The 21,120-nt window shown below is 37.4% G+C and overlaps 1 protein-coding gene across 2 annotated transcripts in view; it reads left to right on the plus strand.

Annotated features, from left to right (window-relative positions):
• NSMCE2 (NSE2 SUMO ligase component of SMC5/6 complex) overlaps nt 1-21,120 on the plus strand; it is a 129,380-nt gene that overhangs the window by 42,934 nt on the left and 65,326 nt on the right. For both annotated transcript variants that reach the window (XM_085316733.1, XM_085316816.1), the window contains exon 3: nt 11,244-11,397. In XM_085316733.1, coding sequence (XP_085172859.1) covers nt 11,244-11,397 — 154 coding nt within the window. The remainder of the gene's footprint in view (nt 1-11,243; nt 11,398-21,120) is intronic.

Raw genomic sequence — 21,120 nt, forward strand, 5'->3', positions numbered from 1 at the left:
TCTCATTGTCTCTACCATGAAAGCAGTGAAATGATGGACCAGTCAATGATCAGTTTACTGATCGTTATCCGTAACTCCCTCAGGCAGGGAGTTGTATGTCTTGTTCTTAGCGTCTTTTGCATTCACTATTTTATGTAAGAACATAAGATTTGTTATTACTTATCTCATGAGTCTTTCATGAACTCAGAAAACAAGGGCAGATATCAATGCTTTTGTAGAAATGGGCTATGTCTACTGTGCAAGCTAAGGCCCCTTGGATGAGAGGATGTGCTGGTAGGGTTGGTGGGGAAGAAAAGCTCATGCAACAAGGAATATTGTCATATAATTCTGTATTGTGTGGTGGAAGACAAACAAAAGGGAATAATCTTGTGCATTGAAAATAGGTTGAAATGTCAGGTTGATCTACAGGAAGTGCCTGAGTGTGGGCCACGATGTGGTTGAATTTTCATCTGGTTATGAATAACTGTGCAGTAGTTTCAGTTCAAATCTAAATATTTTACTGCAGCAAATAAAGAGTGAGATGCCATTATATAACATTTAGTTACTTATGGTAACTTATGGTACTGTGCCACTTTGGCTGATATATTTTCACTTTCTAGTGTGGTGACATGAAGATGTACTGACTGTCAGGGACAGTGTGAAGTATTTGTCAGGAAGAAACGTAGCCAGAACCAATGGGTGCAATTCAAAGAGCACAAGCTACAGCATCCTACCAAGGGGTCAATATAACCTAGTGTTCCTGTGAGACTGCTGACTCTTGTGTGAAGGGGATGTAGCCACTTGCTCCATCTGCTCCCTACTCCTTTGCCAGTGACTAGTGTTTGGTGACAGTGTAATTTATAAAAGGAAGAATGGAGGCATCCCATGATTAGATCTAGTAATAAAAGAGAAATAAGTTTAGCATGTGATATACAGTGGATGAGTCAGAGAAATGAAGGAAAATCGAGTTTAATTGAGTTATAAGAGGAAGAGCTCAGAATTGAGAATTTGTGATGAATGGTGATGAGCTGTTCAAAAGGAGCACAAAAGGAGGAAAGCAAAGTAATAAGGGATAGACAGGAAGGATGAGTTCAAATAACAGCACTAAATAGAAGATCTAGGCTAGGACTGTAAATTTAGGAAAGAAGTTGGGAAAAGTTGGGGTGACAAAGCAGATTAGGAGAGTTGGCTGGCACAGAGCATATGTCAGCAGCCTGGAAGAATTTGGGGAGACAAATCTGCTATCATTACAGAAACTGAGGAACAAGAAAAACATGTGCACATTGAGTTTGAAATGATCAGAGAGAAAATACTTGCATGCTCAGAGCAATGTATTTARAAATATTTATATGTATTTAGAAGAAAATGAGTTCTTTCTCGTGCTTTTAAATTTTATGGGTAAGTGACGTAGTTTTTAAGTCATGGGCAACATCAGCTTTCTTGGATTGTCAGCCAGCATAACAGGAGTGTTGTTGATGGTCAAAAAAGTACTCAGTTTTTGCAGAAGTATGGCCAAACTCCTATCAGTTCAACTCCTTATGTGAATAAGTTCTTGTTAGGACAAATAAAGTTTCTACTCCATAGCTTTTTACTTGTGAGCTGAGACAGTATTAAGAAAARTGCATTTAAATTTGAGGCTAAGCCTTCTAATTTATTTTGCTTTTACAAAAAATATGTTGCAGTATATGTGAGGAGTACCACAGTTCAGTGATTCTTCTGTTTCACACTACTTTTATTCCCACTGCCATGTGGACACCTTCTTCAATAGAACCATCTCCTTCTGCCTCAGAACTGCCAGTGAGGGCTCTCATTTTTTTATTCAACATGCTGTTACATTCTGAGGATGTAACTAAGTTAATACTGCCATCACACACTACTCTCATGTACATAAAACATTATTTTAACTATGAACTATTTAAAAACAGTTTAACTGAGAGTTGAAATTTAATTACTTCTAACAACATGTAAAAGTCATTCTGTATAATGGAGGAGTATGTATTGGCTGGTAAGCTGGAATATGATTTCATTTTTATTTTTCCATAATTTTAAAACTGGATTRATAATTTACCTTTAGACTTTAAAAAGACATTGCATATAAATTGCAAGACAGAGTTACAAAACATATGTCTTCACTTTTTTTAAAAACTCTGCATATCTTCTTTCTATTTTACAGTCAGCTAACAGAGTGCATCCRCTACCTGCCTTACAGTTAGGTATTACTATCACTGGTATTTTGTTTAATTATGGCTTATTACACTGTTCACAAACTTTCAGGTTCCTTTTACTGTAGAGAGTACAAATGTATATCAACAAGTTGATTTAGAGTCACGATGTGCAAATTAATGTAGTGACCTATAATGAAAAAGCTGATCTGTTTTCATAAAACTTCTTAGGACCCAGTTCTATGAGGCTCTGTATAAAAAGGGTGCTCCAGAAACAGGATGTTGGACTCCGTCCTGCAGGACAGAGTTGTCACAGTACAACAACAGTCTGACAGTTTTGGAGAGCAACATAATAAAGGAAGATTTTTAGAACAAGGATTTTGAAGACGGATTTAAAATATATATTCCCAAATGTTTGTGAAGTGCTTTCCCACAATAGAAAGACCAGGCGAGAGAAAGTGCAAAGGCACTTGTTTTGAGAATCAAACAGGTAGAGTGGCAGCTACTGACCTCATCAACTACTTCCTGGTGAGAACCAACTTCTTGATACTCTCATAGATAAGAAGGAAGGTGTGGATAGGCTCCAGGGATTTTGGAGCATCAGTGGAGGGACATGTAGGGTACGTATCACATACTATCTTACTTCACAAAAACTGGGGACTATAGAGGAACATATAAGCAGCTTAATTTAGCATAGTAAAAGCAAAGGCTTTTAGTACTGATTTCCTCATACAGGTTTGTTTCTGAGGCTTTGTTAAAATGCATAAATAACAAAGATGGGATTTATAAGCAAAGAGAGGAGGAGAAGAATTTCAGTTGAAAATATTCTCTGTGAGTTGATATACTGCCTGTAGGGAGCCTATAAAARCTGGGTAACTGAGATGCCTTGGGACATCTATAAAGCAAAAAGGATATATTCCAGAGAGTCTTATGCAACCTAACAGAAAAGGATCACTTGTGAATATACTAGGAAAGGCACATAGTGTTTGCCAAGATGAGAGAAAAGATGCAAGATGTCAGCCAGAACTAATAAATCAAAAAGGATAAGAATGGAAGTAAGACCTGGGATTTAGTGACTAGTAACTCTGCTGAGGGCTGTCCTAGTAGGAAACTGGATAAGAAAACAGTATTAATAATGACTAAAGAATGTCATATGTGGAAGGACTCAAGGGAGACACTTGTCTCTCAGGCATTCACARTAAAGTGCAAAGTAAAGGGAAATTCTGCTCTAGGGCAAAGACTATGGCTGTCATACGGCTGAGGAGTTTTACCCGCAGTGAGTGTTTAAGCAAGCTAGGTGCTCCCTGCCTATAAGGGAAGTTGCGGAGAGGCATTCTRTGTTTGTACTCTTTACATGATTTTTTTTTTCCTGGCTAGTGCAACTGTCATTGAATTTAGTGTTCGGTGCTGAAGGCAGAGCTGATCCCTATGGGAGTGTTGCCGTCCTGATCCTTCTRTCTACTAGTACACATATGTTAATTCAGTGAGTCTAGGCTGTAAGTGTCATCAGGGTATGTTTTTTAATTGATGTCAATTCAAATAAAGCATGAGTCTGTACATAGAAATCCTATTGCAATTCCCAAAAGTTTAGAGGTTACATTTGGTCTTCATGAATAATGACAACATGACTCACATTGTTTTGGAGAGTATGGAGAAGAAATGTTGTCAGTGCTGTAGCACTTTTTGGGAACAAGATTTCCGTCAGATGAACAAAAAAAGTTGAAAGGAGTAAAAATTGAAAAGGTCTACTTGACTTCCACTGAGGATATGCCCAAGGAATGTGGAGACAGCCCTTTGGAAAATCAGCTGATTTCAACAATATATGCTCTATGCAGTTCTCCGAAGGATAAGTCTCACTCTGTGTTTAAACAGGGATCAGCTTCACAGCTGCTATAAATCAACTGTGTTTTGTAGGAGCTGATGAAGATAACACTGACTTGTACTTGTTTTAGGATTTAGCCTTTTATTTCCACACTGTGGAAAACATGGGTTTTAGTCATCTCAGTGAACCAAGCAAAGCCGCACAAGAGTAAACAAGTTGTTAATCTGAAATCACCTTAAGGCCTTTTTCTGCTCCCACTGAAATCAGTGTCTAAATTCTCATCAGTTTGAGTGGGACATTAAAGACAAAAAATGCTCTAATATCCATATTAATGTATTTTTTAAATATATGAATTAATCAACAGCTTGGTAAGCTGGTTTAACAGCCTGATGCATTTGCTGAATCAGCCTTGCTAAAAGAGATGCACCATCTGCCTTACAGTTTTTAACATGCTGTTAAAATAAAGCAACGTTTTTATATGAATAGTTTTTTTTGCTGTTACTGGCCTTAATCTGTGCTCAGGCAAAATTACYTAGAACAACATGCTATGTATCTCTACTTCACGAAAATTAACTTGCACATGAGTTATGTTTGAGCAAAACTTTAAAGAATGTAGAGGAGAAACAGTAATAGTAAATTTATGTACTTGCTCCACCACTGTGTCTTGAACCATAATTTTTAAGTGTTTTCATAAATATTTCCTGAACACTGTAGAATTTTTTGCTTTGTCATCAACATACTTCATCTATTGAAAAAACTACAGAGAAACAAGATCAAGACAGACTTCTGTTTGATTAAAATCATTATTCAGTCCAACCCTCACGTCAAATCACAGGGAGCTGGACTTCCAGAAATGCTGAAAGGATTAAGGTGCTAAATTTCCATTAACTTTCTTCACATTGATAGCTTGGGAAAAGCCTCACCTATAATGTTCACATTTATTGCTGTCTTMATGAGCTAGTTTTGCCCCGTTGGTAACAAGTAGTTTCAATACTGGTATTTAAATATGATCCTCTTTCATTGCTTCTTTTTACCCTTTTGTCCTTTGCAAAGCAGTGCCCATAGGGTCTTGGAAGGAAACAAAAAGTGCTCACAGTCTTGACTCTACTAYTCTGGGTGATTGCGGAAAGTGCAAAGATCATTTTTGCTGTCAAAGTATGTGCAGAGTAAAGCATGTTACCTGAGGTGAAACTTCTAACAGATGAGAACCCYCCAAATGCTGTCCAGACTGTAAACTTTGCCTTTGCACCCCTGCAATTTTGTTTCTTCACCTGATGCTCATTTACTTTAATCCCACTATGATTCCTTTTTTGAACAGGAGAAGGAAAGCAACCAGAATGGGCCTAAATCCATTTTTAGCCTTACTAGAATAGCCCTAATGTGTAGTAAGTTGCAAGGAGTTACTTTGGATATACTCCAATATACAGAGGAGCAGGATATGGCCAGCTATGCTTATTTTCTGTATAAAAGTTAAACATCCCCAGCTGCATTTGAAGTAGGAAAAACAAACTGTGGAAGGTACTAACGTTTTTATTATGACACCTGAGCTGCGACCACCACATTGCAGTACTGCTTTTCAACCCCTGCACCCTACCTTCAGACTGTTACTCTGRCAGAATTTGGGGAGATCTGAAATGTCCTGACAGTCATTTTCGGTTGTGCTGGCCCAGTGTAATAGGCGGTATGTGTCATAAGTATGGGTCAGCTCTCATAAATATGCCTCTCTCGGCATTTCACAATTGTCTAGGAAGGCGTTGCTCAACCTTGTTGTCCCAGCCCTGCAGCCATGATGTGTAGAGGTGTCGGCTCTCCTGAATCAGATGTGGGCCCTTAGGCAATCCTGACTGCAGCAGAGCTATGTTTAAACTAGTGCAGATCCTGCTGCTGAATGATGATATCCTTTCTGACTGCCCTTGCAGATGTTTCCAAGAGCTGTGTTTTACTTGTGCCTTAACAAATGATCTGATATTCACYAAGGGTTTGAATCCAGCCATTGAAAAATAATAAATGACTGTTTAGGTTAAGCTGAAATTTTGCAGCCTGATTCAGTTACAATGGTGACTCACTTAGAGTTGGTTCTCACATGATTCACAAAGAGTATGGGTGACTCAACCCACAAATTTACTTAGCTCCCATGTTATTTTCCCTCTCAGTGAAGAAAAAAAGGTTGTAATAAGTAATCATAGCAAACTCTGACTTACCCTGAGGTAAAATAAATGTATGTTGAAAGGATGCATATTTGTAATAATAAATCAATATTATTTAGTGAAGTAATGATGAAATAAAAGGACAAAGAGGAGTCATTAAATAAGAAAAAAATGTGCCATGCATTTTTGGTTGGTTTTATTGTGTATCAGAAGTAAATAAAGAAAAAATAGTCATTTTTATCTGATAGAGGAGTTCAGAAATACACAGCTACTATTAGCGTTCCATAAAGCTATGCACAGGCAGATGGCTGTAGTATAAATACAGTTTAAATTATTACAAGTTCAGAGTTAGCAGGAGACTGTCAGCATATCCTTTTTCAGATTGTCACAAAAGGATATAAATATCTAGGTAACTACATGCCTCTGAGCTTCTTAGCACTGAGTAATCACCATCCCTTTCATAAATGAAACAGCAAAGAATTTGGGAAATGAAGAAATTCTGCCTTGTCAGCTGACTCCATCATTAAAAAGGTCATTAGCAAACAGAATTGTTTATTTGCCTTACATATAACAGGTGTCAATAGCACCCATAAATTAAACTCTAAAAGTCCATATTTAATAGACATTAACTTATAGGGAACAAATAGCTTGAAAGATTGAGAAGAGAATACTGAATTCTTTGGAAAGAGAGTACTTTTGCAGACAGCATCACTAGACAGGAGACCTCCACATGGATCAAGTATGGCCAGAAATTTCAGTGAAGTCTAATGACCCCAGAAACCCCAAAGGACAGAAATAATGTCTCTGAAAAGAGTACCTGGAAACCATGGCTAGATTAAAAACATGCAGCTAAAGGACTTCCGTGCTAGAGAAGAAAGAAGAGGCTAGAAAATAACCAGTATCACATGCTGAACGCTGCAATGCCAAGTCTATYGGAGCATTTTTGTGGTAGGCAGAATGCTGCTCTTCTATCACAAAGTTTGCCAAGCAGCTGCAAGCTGTTTTAGGCCTCTTTATAGAGAGTGAACCAAATGCAGACGTTAATTTGAACTTTCCCTCAACTAAAGGAGAAGGTAAACGCATTGCTCTGTGCTCAAAGCACAGGACTAGGATTTATTTATTCTTGCTTCTGCCATGATATCTTTGTGCAACCTTAGGTAAAGCTATTCATTCTTCACCCCACAAGCCTTCCTATTTGTAAGATATAGTTGACTGTACATATATCACAATGAAAGTTTGAGGTTAAATTCTTTAATGTTTTAAAATGTTTTGAGGTGTAATACTGGGAAGGGCAAATTACTAAACACTGAAATGCTGCATGCAGAATTATGCTAATTAGTGGCTTTTTAGATGCTGATCCCTTACTATACGTATGGTACTACCACAAGCTGGCCCAATTCTAGTCAATGGTACCTTTGACCTAACTGGTTCTGGGCTTGATCTGGAACAGAGTAACTGATTTCCGTTTTTATTATACTAATCAAAGAAATAAGAACTCCCTAGACTGCCCCTTAGAATACCTAGAGTTTTCAGGCGTCTCTGGCTTGTGCAAGTTCACCCTGCAAAAAGTGCCATTTTTGAAGGCACAGGCTGACTGTTTATGCACGTAATACAATACCAATGAAAGAATCTACAAAAGGAGAGTTCACTGATACAGATAAATACTGGTAGAAGTCAAAGACCTGCCTTGAACTGGGTCATTTTATAAGCATTGCCCATCAAACATAATAGCCTCTTTGCACAATATATCATTTGATAGGTGAACCTCAGCTACATTTTTCTAAACATTTTTTTTTTCTATTTCTAAATATGTTTTCCTGTCAGCGCTGTTGATAGGTCATGTATGGTATATAAATTGTAATCATATATAACATATCTTCTTCCTATCATTGCTGAGCTCCTACAGTAAATACCCCTGTGATTGCTTGCTTTTATAGGACCATCAGGAGTAGATGCTTTTGCTTTTTCTGTTGCTGTAAACAAGCTGTTGTGACTGATACTTCTTTTCACCATGTCCTGAACACTCCCAGTTCAGTTACTTGTCATTTCCAGGATGCTTTGGAGGGTGTGTATGCCTCCACCCCATTTCAAAATCAATGTAACTCTCAATGGATTGACTAATGGCTGCAAGGTGTTGCTTAGCATGCTGGTTTTGGCTGACAATGCTACTAAATGTACAGTTGTTTGCTTAATATGTCTTTCATGGTTCCCATGTGAAGTAATTTTTACTGACAAATTCAGTGTGCCAGTGGCTTCAGGTTTGCTAAGGAGCATTCATTCTTGACCTGCTGCTGAGACCAAAAAGAAGTATGACCCCTACTTGTTGCCTGAATATTGATGACTTTGCCCTGTTCCCCTGCCATATCTGATGTTTGTATTGTCCCCATTAATTTTGTTTTGCTTGATCTCGTCATCACTACATCCGTCTTGAATCTGTAGAGTAGGAGTGGGTGGTGAAAATTAAAGAAAACTGTGATGCACCCATACTGGTGTTGTGCTGATGCAGTATATACAATGTTGTAATTCTATCCCACCATGAGGAACTAGGACTGATGTCAAGTTTTCTTTCATTTGTTGTTGTATGTGTTTAGGTTAGACCATTCTCAAGCCTGTTCATGGAGTAGCGAATGCAGCACCAGAGAGAAATTGCTTGTGCACAGTAAACATATTTACTTGTTATTATAGTGGGTGGACATGCCTTGTTAATTCACCTATGACATGTTGACCTTCTAGAAGGTCTACCTGGCATTTTGGTAAGGCCCTTGTGACAACATAGTATGGAGTGTGGTCAGGGATGGTGTCTCTACTAATCGTTTTAATGAAAGCAATCATCCTCTCTCTGGAGGTGAACAGAAACTGAATTTAATCTTATAAACATGTGAACTAAGTTAAACTACAGGCAAAAACACTCTTTAGGTACCTGTCTTGTTTGACTGTTTAGGTTTCTATATTATATGGTTATCTGGGCTGATATCTTGTGTGCAGCACTGCTCTAATATCTTCAGTCCACAGCAAAACTTACTGTATTACCATTGGTAACAAATGTCCGATCATTTTTTTCACTCTTTGTGCGAGTATCAGCCGCTGCAGAAGCACTTGCTTCTTGTACTATACATGACTGGATCTTGTATATGGTACCTGGCCAGAGCACTYTTATTCTTGATGAGGACAAGTCTTAATGGTTAGTTGTTGTTTGGACTGTACTTGAGAGTGTGATTTTGCTTTGGACATTATTTTTATGTTAGGGAGAGAATGTCCGTAAAAACAATCTAAGGGAATTGTTACGGAAAGGGGTATGTGCCCTACCTCTTGTCCAAATCATTATGTTCTCATGTGTTGGATTTCCTGTGCTTGCATACAGCTAGCTGATGGCCAAGATTTTTCTGCAGCTGAGCGCAGAACAATGTTGTTACTGTGACAAGCCCTCTTTCGGAGCAGTTTGCAGTGATGCTGAGCTGACAGACAAATCACTTGAGCGCTTATGATTGCCCCCGTTGCCCCAGGCATAGGATGTCTGTTTTACTTTGCTCCCTTTGTCAAGTTTCATAATATGAGGACTGTAAGTTGCTGATTGGGTTTATGCAGCAGACTGAGTGTCTGTGATGATCTGCTGTTGGTCTTCACTGCTTCCTGTGAACCTCTGGCTGTGCCTTACAGACACTGTGCTCCTTTGGTGGCTAGTGTTCCTGGGCACTCCCTTTCTCCCGTTCACTTTTGGATGTTGCGGTAGCTGATCTTTTGTCTCCTGGTGCCTTTGAGAACAGCTTACTATCACCTGGCCTTACATGGTTTCTCTTATTTTACTTCTTGCCACAACTTGCACCTACCTAAAGTAAATGTGCCAAATTGGTTTTACTCTTGAAAGAAATAATAGTTCAATGGATTGCTTTGCTCTGACTAAAAGGAGAGTAAAGCTCTCTTTGCTGTGTAGCATTTTATATATTCCCAAAGTCTATTTTATGCAAAGRTTTGCTTTTTCTTTAGCTTCTTAAGTAAAAAAAAAAATACTCCATTAGATTTCCAGCTTCTTTGTAACCTCTGAAACCCGTTTGATTTGTTGGAGTGGACCCATTTTTTGTAGCAGGCTCCCTTTTGCTGTCTTTCTCAATGAATAACATAGTTGTCTAGTGAGTGGCAGAATTTCGTATGTGTGGTAGGGAAGGAGTGGCTCAGCAGAAATGGTTCTTTCCTCCTTTTTTTTCAGACTTGCATGTTTTGCCATATGTTTGGGATAGGCTAGATTAGAAACAACCTTTGTCTGGTTCAAAAAACACTTAGCATTAAGGATTTGACAGATGCAGCTTCTTCCAGGGTTTGTGCTGTTCCTGATTGTTGTTGCGTAACACAGTGCCCAACTCAGTACCTGTAACAGCAAGTGCTTACAAAAGCCTTGCCAAAGGTACAGTTTCCTAGAGTTTAATGTTGCTTTGAGAAACAAAAGGAAAAAAATAATTTTTGGTTTTTTTGGGTTCCTCAATTACTTTTCACATTTTTGGAATAACTTCCAATGTATTGACTTCTGTATTATTTCCAGTCATTTATTCTTCAGTGATCCCAGATAAAATTAGTGTAAGCAAATACTTTTAAAGAAACTGTGTCTTTGTCTACCTGTAAAACATATTGCTTGGTGTTCACATAGTGCAAATAAATTGAGGTGGTTTCCTTTTGTATTAACGGTCTGTACTGCATTTGCTGGTGTTTTCTTATCAGTCATGYGGTGTTTTTGAAAACACTCACAAAATGTTATTTTTGTTTTCCAGTCATTCTTATTCTTTGGGACAGAGTCATAATCTTTGGTTTCATTGATATTCARTGTTACACTGTTCATTAACATTTTGACCTTTATCACTCAGAGAAGTAAATTTGACTGCAGACATACAATTTTCCCTATTGTTAGTGTAAAGAATACCACATATACATCAACTAGGTGAAATGACACTGTGAAATTAATCTCTAGATTTTAATAGTTACTTTTGCTGAAATAAGTAATTACCTAGAGGTTATGGTTTCAGAACAGAAGGCCTGAGTTGAAAGAAACTGAGTTTATGCTCCTGAGWATTTTTTTGACACCTTTTGCTTTGTTTTACAGCATGTGTCATAATGAGTAAAAATATTCATTCTTGTTCCTTACAGATGAAACGGGATAAACCAGAAAACATACCAGATTTGCAATATTTAGTAAAAGAAAAATTTACAGCATTGGAGAGCAAGAACAGTGACTCAGATTTGCAAAGGAATGAAAAATATATATATTTTAAGGATCAACTTAAACAAATGAGAAAACAATGTAAGTCTTAATTTTAAAAAAAATGATTTTTGAATGCTAAATGGCAACATATATACTAAATTTACTAAAATACAGAACTGCCAATTCTGGCTTGAACAGAAGTGAGTGCTCCTATTTCAAAACTTATTTAAGTTGTTATATGTGTAGAAAAAATCCAGTGCAGTTGTCTTGGTCGTTTTATGTAGGTTCCCACAGTTTTTGCCTTATCTGAATACAAATATCATTAAAATCTTGCTTTACATCTTTTTTTGTAAGGTGGGCTTCTTCATTTGAAGTGACTTTTTTTCTTAATTGATAGGCTCTTCTAAAAGGATTAGGTAAGCTGTTTTCGTTTGTCACTTAAACAAATTGCTCCTGTTTCACAACTTAGGATGTGTTGCAACTCTGAGAAGACCTTTGCTTTAATCGTAGAACTATATTGTTGGAAAATGCTTACTGTGTATGTTCTCAGGTTTACAGCTTCTATGCACGCACCATGTGACACTGCAACATATTAAAATCTGTTTTCCTTAATCCATATTGATTCACCAGGTGTTAAAATTTTAAATTATTTGTGCTTGAATTACTAGAAAAGTTGGAGAGTTAGCAGTTCCAGTACTTATGCAACACAACAAAATAGTATATTTTTATTGCCTTGCACACAGAGCAGCTATTAAAAAAATAACTCTGATTACTGTTGCTGGGAAAGTTTATGGGCTCTGACACTATTTGTGCTGTTCTTCCCCAATCATGATTATGTTTTGAAATCATATTATTTTGCTTGCTGTCCCTTGACCCCTGTACCTATTCCCTCCTACCCTACATTTTGATTTCAACATGAACTGGTATCTCAGGAACTTCAGGAGTCATAGATTAATGATTTATACCATTGGAAACTGAAATTCTGGATGCTCTGCTGTAGCTCTCCTTGAGTTTTATTTTTTTGGAGCCCTATCCAAAACCCGCTGAAACTAGCGGAAAGATTTTTCCCGCTGACTTCACTGGACTTTGGATTGCTTCCCTAGAGAGATTTATGAAGTGTGAGGACATGCTTGACAAGGTGAAATTTTAGATCTGATATCTCAAGACTTGCTAGGACTAGAGCTTCAGGGCTTAACACATTTGTTTCCCATCTTTATGGGTTTTAAGATTTGGGATTTGAGTATTAGCACTGATCTCTGAGTTTAACAGAGCTCTTGGCATGACTGTAAGAATGAACAGAACAAGTTGCAGACCACAAAACAGTGTAATTTTCACTACCTGCATAACCATAAAATTATTACTGCCTCACCATTATGTTGTAATTCCTAATTTCCAGGTGTTTGTAACTGAGAAGATAAAATCTTGATAACTGACTTTGGATTTACTTTCCACCCTGTAATTGCCTGAGGAAGGGGTGTAGGTGTGTGCCCTAGTAATATATTAAGCTCAGGCTATGTGACTGAGTTCTAACCAGCAGAACTGTTGAAAATCCCCTAAATTAATTAAGCTTAATTAAGGGGGGGGGTGAGAGGACAGGACATCATTCTACTACTACTACCTGAAATCAAGGTTTGTTTTATTGGCCGTTTGAACTTTTGTTTTGGTTGTGCGTAGGGGTCAGACTGCGGCCAACAGGATACGCATGATGATGTCTGATCGACTGCTGTTCCCAGTACATGGACTATTGATCAGCTAGATCAGTTGAGGATTAGCAGAATTCATAATGTCTTTGATGCAGTAAATCTATCACATTTGCCCCTATTGCAGCATTTAATGCAATTCAAAAGATGGAATGGAAAATTGTTAGTTGAACTTTAACAAACAATCTTGGATGCAATTTAATGATCTTCTGTTCAAGTAAACAATTTGTTTCAGCCYACTCTCTTTTGAAATGGTAAACTAAAAGCAACCTCAGGTCCACAGACAGACAAGAGATGGAAAATTCAAAGTTAAATTTCCCGAAGCAAGAGCCTTTGTACTGCCTCAAATATGTGTCAGTGCTGTCTTCTCTGGCTGACTAATCCACTGAGCCCCTGTAAGGTCACCTTTGTACTTTAGTTCCCTCTTCAAAATGCTGTTATACTAGGAAGACTTTCTGTGTATTAATGGCCAACTGAAGATCAGTGGAGTCGGTTTATACTCACATAAATATGCTTCTGAATGATACAGTGACCTGCAACMAGTCTCTCTGTTCTCCATAGTAAAGTGGTCTCCTGTCATTACTCTCAGCCTCCCTCTCCCTTTTATCTGTTTTCCCAACTCATGGCTAGCCTTTAAAAAAGCCCCAAAATTGTAAGCACAATTTCAGTATAAAAAATGTATTCATAAACTTAAAAATTAAAGATGCCCACATTTTTGTAGATCAAGACCTCTGACTTTAACATCTTGGAGACAGGCTAAACCTACGCRTGTACTCCGGTCTAGTACAGTATCTTGAAAGTAGCCTCTTCTTATTGTTGGGCTCTACATAGTAGATTAATGTGCTTGAGATGTATAGTTGAGCACTGTCAGTATTTATCTAAAACACTGTGTAAGCCAAGTAGAAGACAGTGTTACTGTAAAGAAGGAGTGAATATGGGGCTCAGAGGGAGGAAGTTCTGAGTTGTAACACCAGCTGAACTGAAGATTAATGACAACTGTAGAAGACATCCACTAGTTTCGACAAACTGATGATTTATCTCATAATTCCCTGTGTGTACGTTTTGTTCTCTTTAGTAAAGGGAATATTAAGGTCATTCAGTTAAGTATTCAGCAGTCATGCTTAAGTCAAGTTGTATGTATATTCTTTAGCTTCTCCTATATGAGATTGTGGCTTCATAATCGAAATTCCAATAATACAGCTCCCATAATACAACATGTTGTAAAGTGGCTCCAAATTTTAGGACACATTTTGAAAATGCTTTTTATGACTTATGTATATTAATAACTATCAGCAGCTACCTGTTTTATATTTTGCTTTCAACTATTAGTGTAGCCAGTTTTTGGCACAACTTAGTGTAAAACTCCTGGCCTGTTTTAAGCAGTGCATAGACATAGACTTCATGGTCCAATTTTTAGCTCTTTCCTGGGATTTGCTTTTAWTGCTAGCTCAAGTAACGCATAAAAACATAAAACTCCAGCCAGGTTTTTCAGATGAACTTTCTTGTTTTTTCCTTTATCCCAGCCATTCCCATTTCAAAGAAGCWGATGGGGTAGATGCTAGAATGATTTCTCTGCTGTGTTTAGTTACCATTAATCGTTACATATCTTCTATGCAGGTTTGACATTTGTATTCTAGAATAGTTGAACAAGGAAATATTACATTCTCACATTGTCTTGCTACTTAGAAATTAACTAGGATTTGAAGAAGAAAAATCTTCTTGATGCAACATTTCTTAGGTACGCTGCAGAGCGCGAAGCAGTTAAAGCTAACCGTAATGTAACAATCTCTCTTTTTCCTGAGGTTCTTGATAGTTGCTGCCACAGTGATGAAAAGGGAGCACTGCAGTAGGTAGCTCTTATATTTGGGGAGGAGGAAGGCACTGCATTGCCTTTAGTTCTTCCTCTTCTCTAGGTAGTTCTGCAGAAAGGAGTCCTTCTTAGCTTTAAACTTCTGCAGCTACTAAACTGCAGATCTGAAGTTGAGARAGTGCATTTCTTCGTGGCAGTAAGGATAATAGTATGTCTCAGAGAAGTTTACTTTMTCCTTGTCTTTCATACAGTTGGCAAGCATTTTCCCTCAATCTCTAAGCCTTTATTATGCAGCTAATTTAGCAGGAGTATGTGCAAAATGATGCAAAATCTCCACCTCTGATGGTATGTGTCAAAACGCTGTCAGATAGGTTTTTGTGTGAACCTGGTGATTTTTACTGAAGCCACATTTTAGAACTATTCTGCATCYTGTTCCTAAATGCCCACTTCTTGTTTTTAGTGGAAAAAAGTTTCATCTGTCTACTCAAAACTGCTTAGATTGTAAGCATTAAAAAGGAAGTTTCATTTATTTATTTTTTWAAAAAAATTACTATTTCTTATACCCTAGAATGACTACATTATCTTTTTCAAACGATTAAACATTTTTTAGGGATATTCACTAAATATGGTAATATCAGAAAGTTCTAAAAGATTACAAATGTAATCTTACAAATGTATTTGTAAGAAAACCTTTTTGAGACCTCAGCTCTACATGACTGGTGCTCCCCTTATGTGAGGGTCCCAGATCTGCAAAGTGCTTAGTGATCTACTTTTGATTAAGTGAAAGGTTTAAGCAAGTTGCTTAAGTTAAGCGGCATGAGTAAATCCTTTGAAATCAGTGAAACTGCTGGCATGTTGCACTTCCTTATTGGATTGTAACTGCAGTACAGAACTTTGCAGGGCTGAGCCCATAGGGACTAAGTCATGATTATATGTGGGAATTGTAGCTTTGTGTTTTGTATCTCCTATAAACTTAAAATCCCACCTTCTGTTCAATGCTGTATTACCCACTCTTTTTATTTCATGCCGGCATATATATCAAAGGGATCTTCTGACATAGGGTATGAAAACTGTACCTTCATGAAATGAAAAGGTGTCCTTAATCTGTAGGTATCAGTTTCTAAGTTTCTGATACTCTATGAAAAGAAAAGAACTAATCAGAAGCTATAATCTCTACTCCTGTGACTCTAGCTATCACCRTTGTATTTATTGAAGGTTTCACATTAGTGCACAAAAGATGGCATGTTTCTGAGCTCTTTTATAGTAGCTGATATCATGCACTTTGGAGTCCTTGACAACTGCGTTCCRTGCGTATGCCCAACAGAAACAAACTTAAGTAGTCATTTTGTAGAAAGGATTAAGATGTGGGTGAATTACAATATTGCTGCTTATGCCAAGCAACTTAAGGAGTGAATTTGGCAAAGTGAAGAAAGATAATACTTTGTTGATAGGAAACAAATCATTTTGAGATGCAATATTGGTTTTGGCAACTTTTTGTCATAGGGAAACAGTCATTATAATGTTGTTTGGAAAGTAGCAACACTGCAGTTGTAATGAACTTTCTTGCCCTTTCCACTGACAAAAACATGCCTCAGAAGTTTTGAAAGGGAAAAGTATGGTTGAACATTTTGCTAAGACAGATTCTTGACCAATATCAATAAACATRTATTTTCAAAGGAAATTTAAAATTTAATGTCTGATGTTCAAGTAGACACCATCATGCACTGCTGTGTGATATATGTATTTTAAAACCATGCATTTGCCAGGAGATAAYGGTGTAAAAAAGTTGTTTCAGATGCTGTTTTGGATAGAAAAATAATACAGTGGAAGGAATTTTCTTTAAATTTAAAAAGCAGTCTGTCTGGAGATTTGAGGAAAGACTGAAGTCTTTGATTTGCTTTTAACAGGATAAGAAATCAAGCTGCAACATGACACTGTGTAGTATAATGCCTGACAAGTATCATTCAATTAACCCTCACAAGATTGTACTGGGGTAGGCAATTTAGTTCTATTCTTCACCATCTAACAGAGGTGAAACTTGAGTAAATAATTGAAGTGACTTGTGCAAAGTTGCATAACTCATTTGTAGGTCTGCGYTTCTCTTAAGTAGTTCCTAACTACTTAGTCTATTTTTCATCTTTATTCTTAGCTGTGTAGGCAGAGGAACAGCTGAAAAATAAGACCAATATATTTTTCTTGTTATTTTTAATATAAAATAATCATTTAAATCATTTAATTGGGTCTGATCATGGGGAAACAACTTCAGCCCAAAAGCTGAAAATTCTTAGTTACTGAAAATGGGATTGGATGTCATATTATTATGACAGTTCAGTGGTATGTGTGGGATATGCACTTTTCATTTAAGTAAAATTCTTTATATACAGCGTTTTGATTATTAAAGAAATGAAAGGTAATCTAGGACTTAGGAAGGCAGCTTGTAGTTCAGGAGACCTGAGTTCAGTTCAGGAGACCTGAGTTCAGTTCCTTCTTTTGCTATAGTCTTCTTGTTATTACCTAGATCAAGTCATTTGGATTCAGACTGGATAAGATTTCACTGGGAGTTAGCTGCCTGAAAGCTTTGTGGGTCTGAGCCCTATGTTTGTGTTTGAATTTGGCTGTATGTATATTGTCATTATGGACTGTGCAAGGAGAGACCAGTGAATGCGAATTGGCTCGTGTCCATGCTGCTCRGGACTGGTGCCCTAAGGAGCCACATTCACTGCACTGTGCAATGCTCCGTTGGCTTGTGTCTCAAGTAGCACTTCTGTGGCCCTAAAACATCATTACTATTTTTTGTAATTTTTCAGTTCAGAGAACCTGAAATAGTAACATAGTTGTGTTTAGCCTGCCAGAGTGTTATTTTTATGTTATGATGCAGAGGGAGCAAATATCCAAACTGCATAATTGCCATCAAAGTTAGTACCCTTGCTAATCTGCAAAAAAGGACCAAAWCTAGGATGAATGACAGATTCAGAACTCTTGTCTTGCAATTTGGCACAATTTTTCCAGGTCAAAAATTAGCTATGTTTATAGGAGAAAAGTCAGAAGCTTGCATTAACATTAATCCTTTTAGTGGATTAACAGAATGTCAGTTGCCATTTTTTTTTGATGAAATGATTGCCTTTGGAAAATGTGATTTATCAAAACAGGAACTTTCTGCAGAGGTTTATTCCTCTGGGAATTAATGTTCTGAAGTGGAATTTGTGATTGAAATAGAAGAAAAATCAACCTGCCACCTCAAACAGCCCTTCTCCATTGGGAGTTACCCAGAATATAGGAGACCTATATTCTAGTTTCAGCAATTTTTAATTCAGATCTGGACTGAATCTGGGCCTACTAGGTGATTAACCTGTAGGCTGTGGAATCAGTCTCCCTCTCTTTCTGTTCAGTGTGTATTTATTGCATRTAAAAATAGAAACAACTGCAGAAGAAAATGTTGAGAGACATTGGCCTTTTCGCCCTATGATAAAGGCACTCAAATGAGGGAGGTATCTAAATCAGAAAGAGCATCAGATCTAGGTCTCTCTTGTTATAAATATCTGCCCTTCCAATCAGTGAATACTTAATGGTAGTCTGTCTCTGTGTCTCTCATCTGGTCTGTATATCTAAGTATTTTTGAAAGATTTGCATTTAATTCTGGTGCAAAACTACTTGCAAGCTGTAATTCCTGTTTTCATATCAGCCCAGCTTCCAGGGTTTTAAGATCAGCACTGAATATATAAGATCAAGAAAGCTTGTAGTGTGTTGCATAGAAATAGTTATTATTATCATTCACTTAGGGATAATACTTTGGGTAATTTCATGTTACTGTAATGGGATAGTTCTCTCTTAACTGAGCACTTTGATGGCTGCTAGCATGGCTTTTACTATTTGTAGCAATACAGGTAGGAATGTAGTAGGTGTGGATGCTGATTCTGTCAGTCTCCTAATTGATCACTTTGTTGCAGTCAATCATGTAATAAAATTCCATCTTAAAATATATTAACTTTTTACCCCATCTACTTCTATTGGAAGACTAATGAAGAACCTTAGAACCTTGCTCAGGTGGTAAGAAATTTTCAAGCTAAGCAAATTGGTGGCCAAATTCTTGATATTTGCTCTTGTGCCAACACTGCACCCTAGCTTATGTAGATCTTCTCCCTCAGTGGTTTTCAATTCAGTTCAATCAATTCCCATATTTCTTGACTGTATAGTAATCCATTTGTGCAACTTGGAAAATTATTAAATGGCATGTCTTGTGACTCTATTTGAATGCACTGGAAAAATTTTATAAATTTCAGATGAGTAAGAAGCATAGAAATAGATGCCAAAATTTGCCTGCAGAATTCTGAAGATTTCAACAGATAGATTATACCCTATGGAAAATGTGATTTCTGGTAACAAAATATGCTCTCACTGGGATTTTTCATTCACTTAATTTTTTTGATGGTTATGGTTCTTTCATGCTGCCATAATGTGTATTATTTCTGTTGTAATAATTTAAGTAGTGGAAATGTAGGGACTASCTCTGCCAGCTCAGTACTATTTTACTTGCCATTGTGTCTTTAACATGTCATTTAGACAAATTTGCAGAAATGGAGAACAGAGATTTTCTGTTCCGGTACCATGAGTTTACAGCTTAAGTTTCAAGTTTGATCACAGGAAAGCAAGTGAAAAGCAGTCCAAGGAGAAAAGGGCAAAGAAGAAGAAAAGGGAGAGCATCATAGTCTTACGGTTACTCAGTTGAGACATTCTCTTTTTGAAGTTAGGATATTGGGGAGGGAGGAGGAAAATAAAGCTCAGTGGAGCTTTAGGCTTAGGGAGCTTTGTTGTATTTACTCATTTTCTCTGCTACTTGAGTATTTCTCTTATTGCTGGAAGGATAGCAGCTTCTTTTACCCTTGCCATATGTTCATTTAGTCATTTGTATGTGAGACTTTGTACCACCTATATGCATAGAGATCAAATGAAATTCTACTGCTTTAAAGCATTAGGATTTGGAATGCCAATACAAAAAGCTTTTGAGGAAGGACAGGGAAGTAGATCCGAGATACTACTGACAATCCATCATGCATATCACACTATATAGTAACTTCAGAGAACTCTAGTTGGGAGAAAGGAAAACTCTTGGTATTTTTATAGTTCCTGAGACTACTTACAATGTAGTCCTTCCATGTGGTTTTCAGAAGAGTTGCAGATGATTCAACAAATGCATGTTGAGCTAGCTCTTTATTTGGTAAGCATCAGCGTAGCCTCTGAAGTCAATGGAATTTCTCTGATTTATACCTGTGGTATATCATAATGTGCAAACTCGTAATGTGCAGCAAGATTAATAAATATTCTTAATTTCCTATCAGAGGTTCAAATGTGTTGACCACTTATAATTTTTAGTATTAGTGTTTGATTTCCTTCTTGAAAGCCTTAGTCATGAGTAACCTCACARTAAAGCATGATTTCTTTCCAACTTGAATTTTATGTCATTAAATGTATTGGAGCTCTTCTTTACACTGCCCCAAACTTGTTAAATAAGTTCAGCTGAAATGCAGAGAGAGAACTAAATTGTTTAAGGACTGCAAAACACATACTTCAGGTTTCTGGGCATCAGATTGGATTCCAGAGCCTAGAGTTAAATGCCTTGGCTTTCATGACGAGGGTTATGGTACATCTGTGTGAGCAACTTTGCTCATCGAGGAATCTGTTCTGTCAGCATAATGTGCTTTACATCTGTATGTCAATCACTGTATTGCACAAGATGGCTAAAAACATGCCGAGCATAATGTAACACAATAAAGGGGATGGACTGGGCTTTTACCTGTGAAGCTGAGCACACAGGCTCACATTATGTAGATGGAGAGGAGATAGACCATGGCTGTCATCTGTGGATTTGGAAATTGCAGGCATTCACACAGTTACTGATGTTACCTGTGAGCTGAAATGGTAGTTGCTTATACTGTCTCTTAGGAATAACTTAAGATATGTTGCTTTCAGTCAGCTTTARCAAAAAGTCAAGGAAATCAACCCATCTTCAGTGCCATTTTTGTTTACCCTAAAACAGGCTTGGAGCATTCAGATGTTCAGTTCCATCTGAGAAATGATATAAGTTGTCTTCTTTTAGCTGTTATTTGCTCTCATTTGAAACACTGTATCTGACTTAGAATCATACAATCATAGAATCMGTAGGCTTGGAAGRGACCTCTGGAGATCAKSTAGTCCAACCTCCCTGCTCAGCAGGGTCACCTACAGCATGTTAGACAGGGTTGCATCCAGGCGTGCCTTGAAGATCTCCAGAAAAGGAGACTCCACAACCTCTCTGGGCAACCTGTGCCAGTGCTC

Source organism: Rhea americana, unplaced genomic scaffold (assembly GCF_003343005.1).
Source record: "Rhea americana isolate MKP2758 unplaced genomic scaffold, rheAme1 scaffold_0, whole genome shotgun sequence".
Lineage (NCBI taxonomy): Eukaryota > Metazoa > Chordata > Aves > Rheiformes > Rheidae > Rhea > Rhea americana.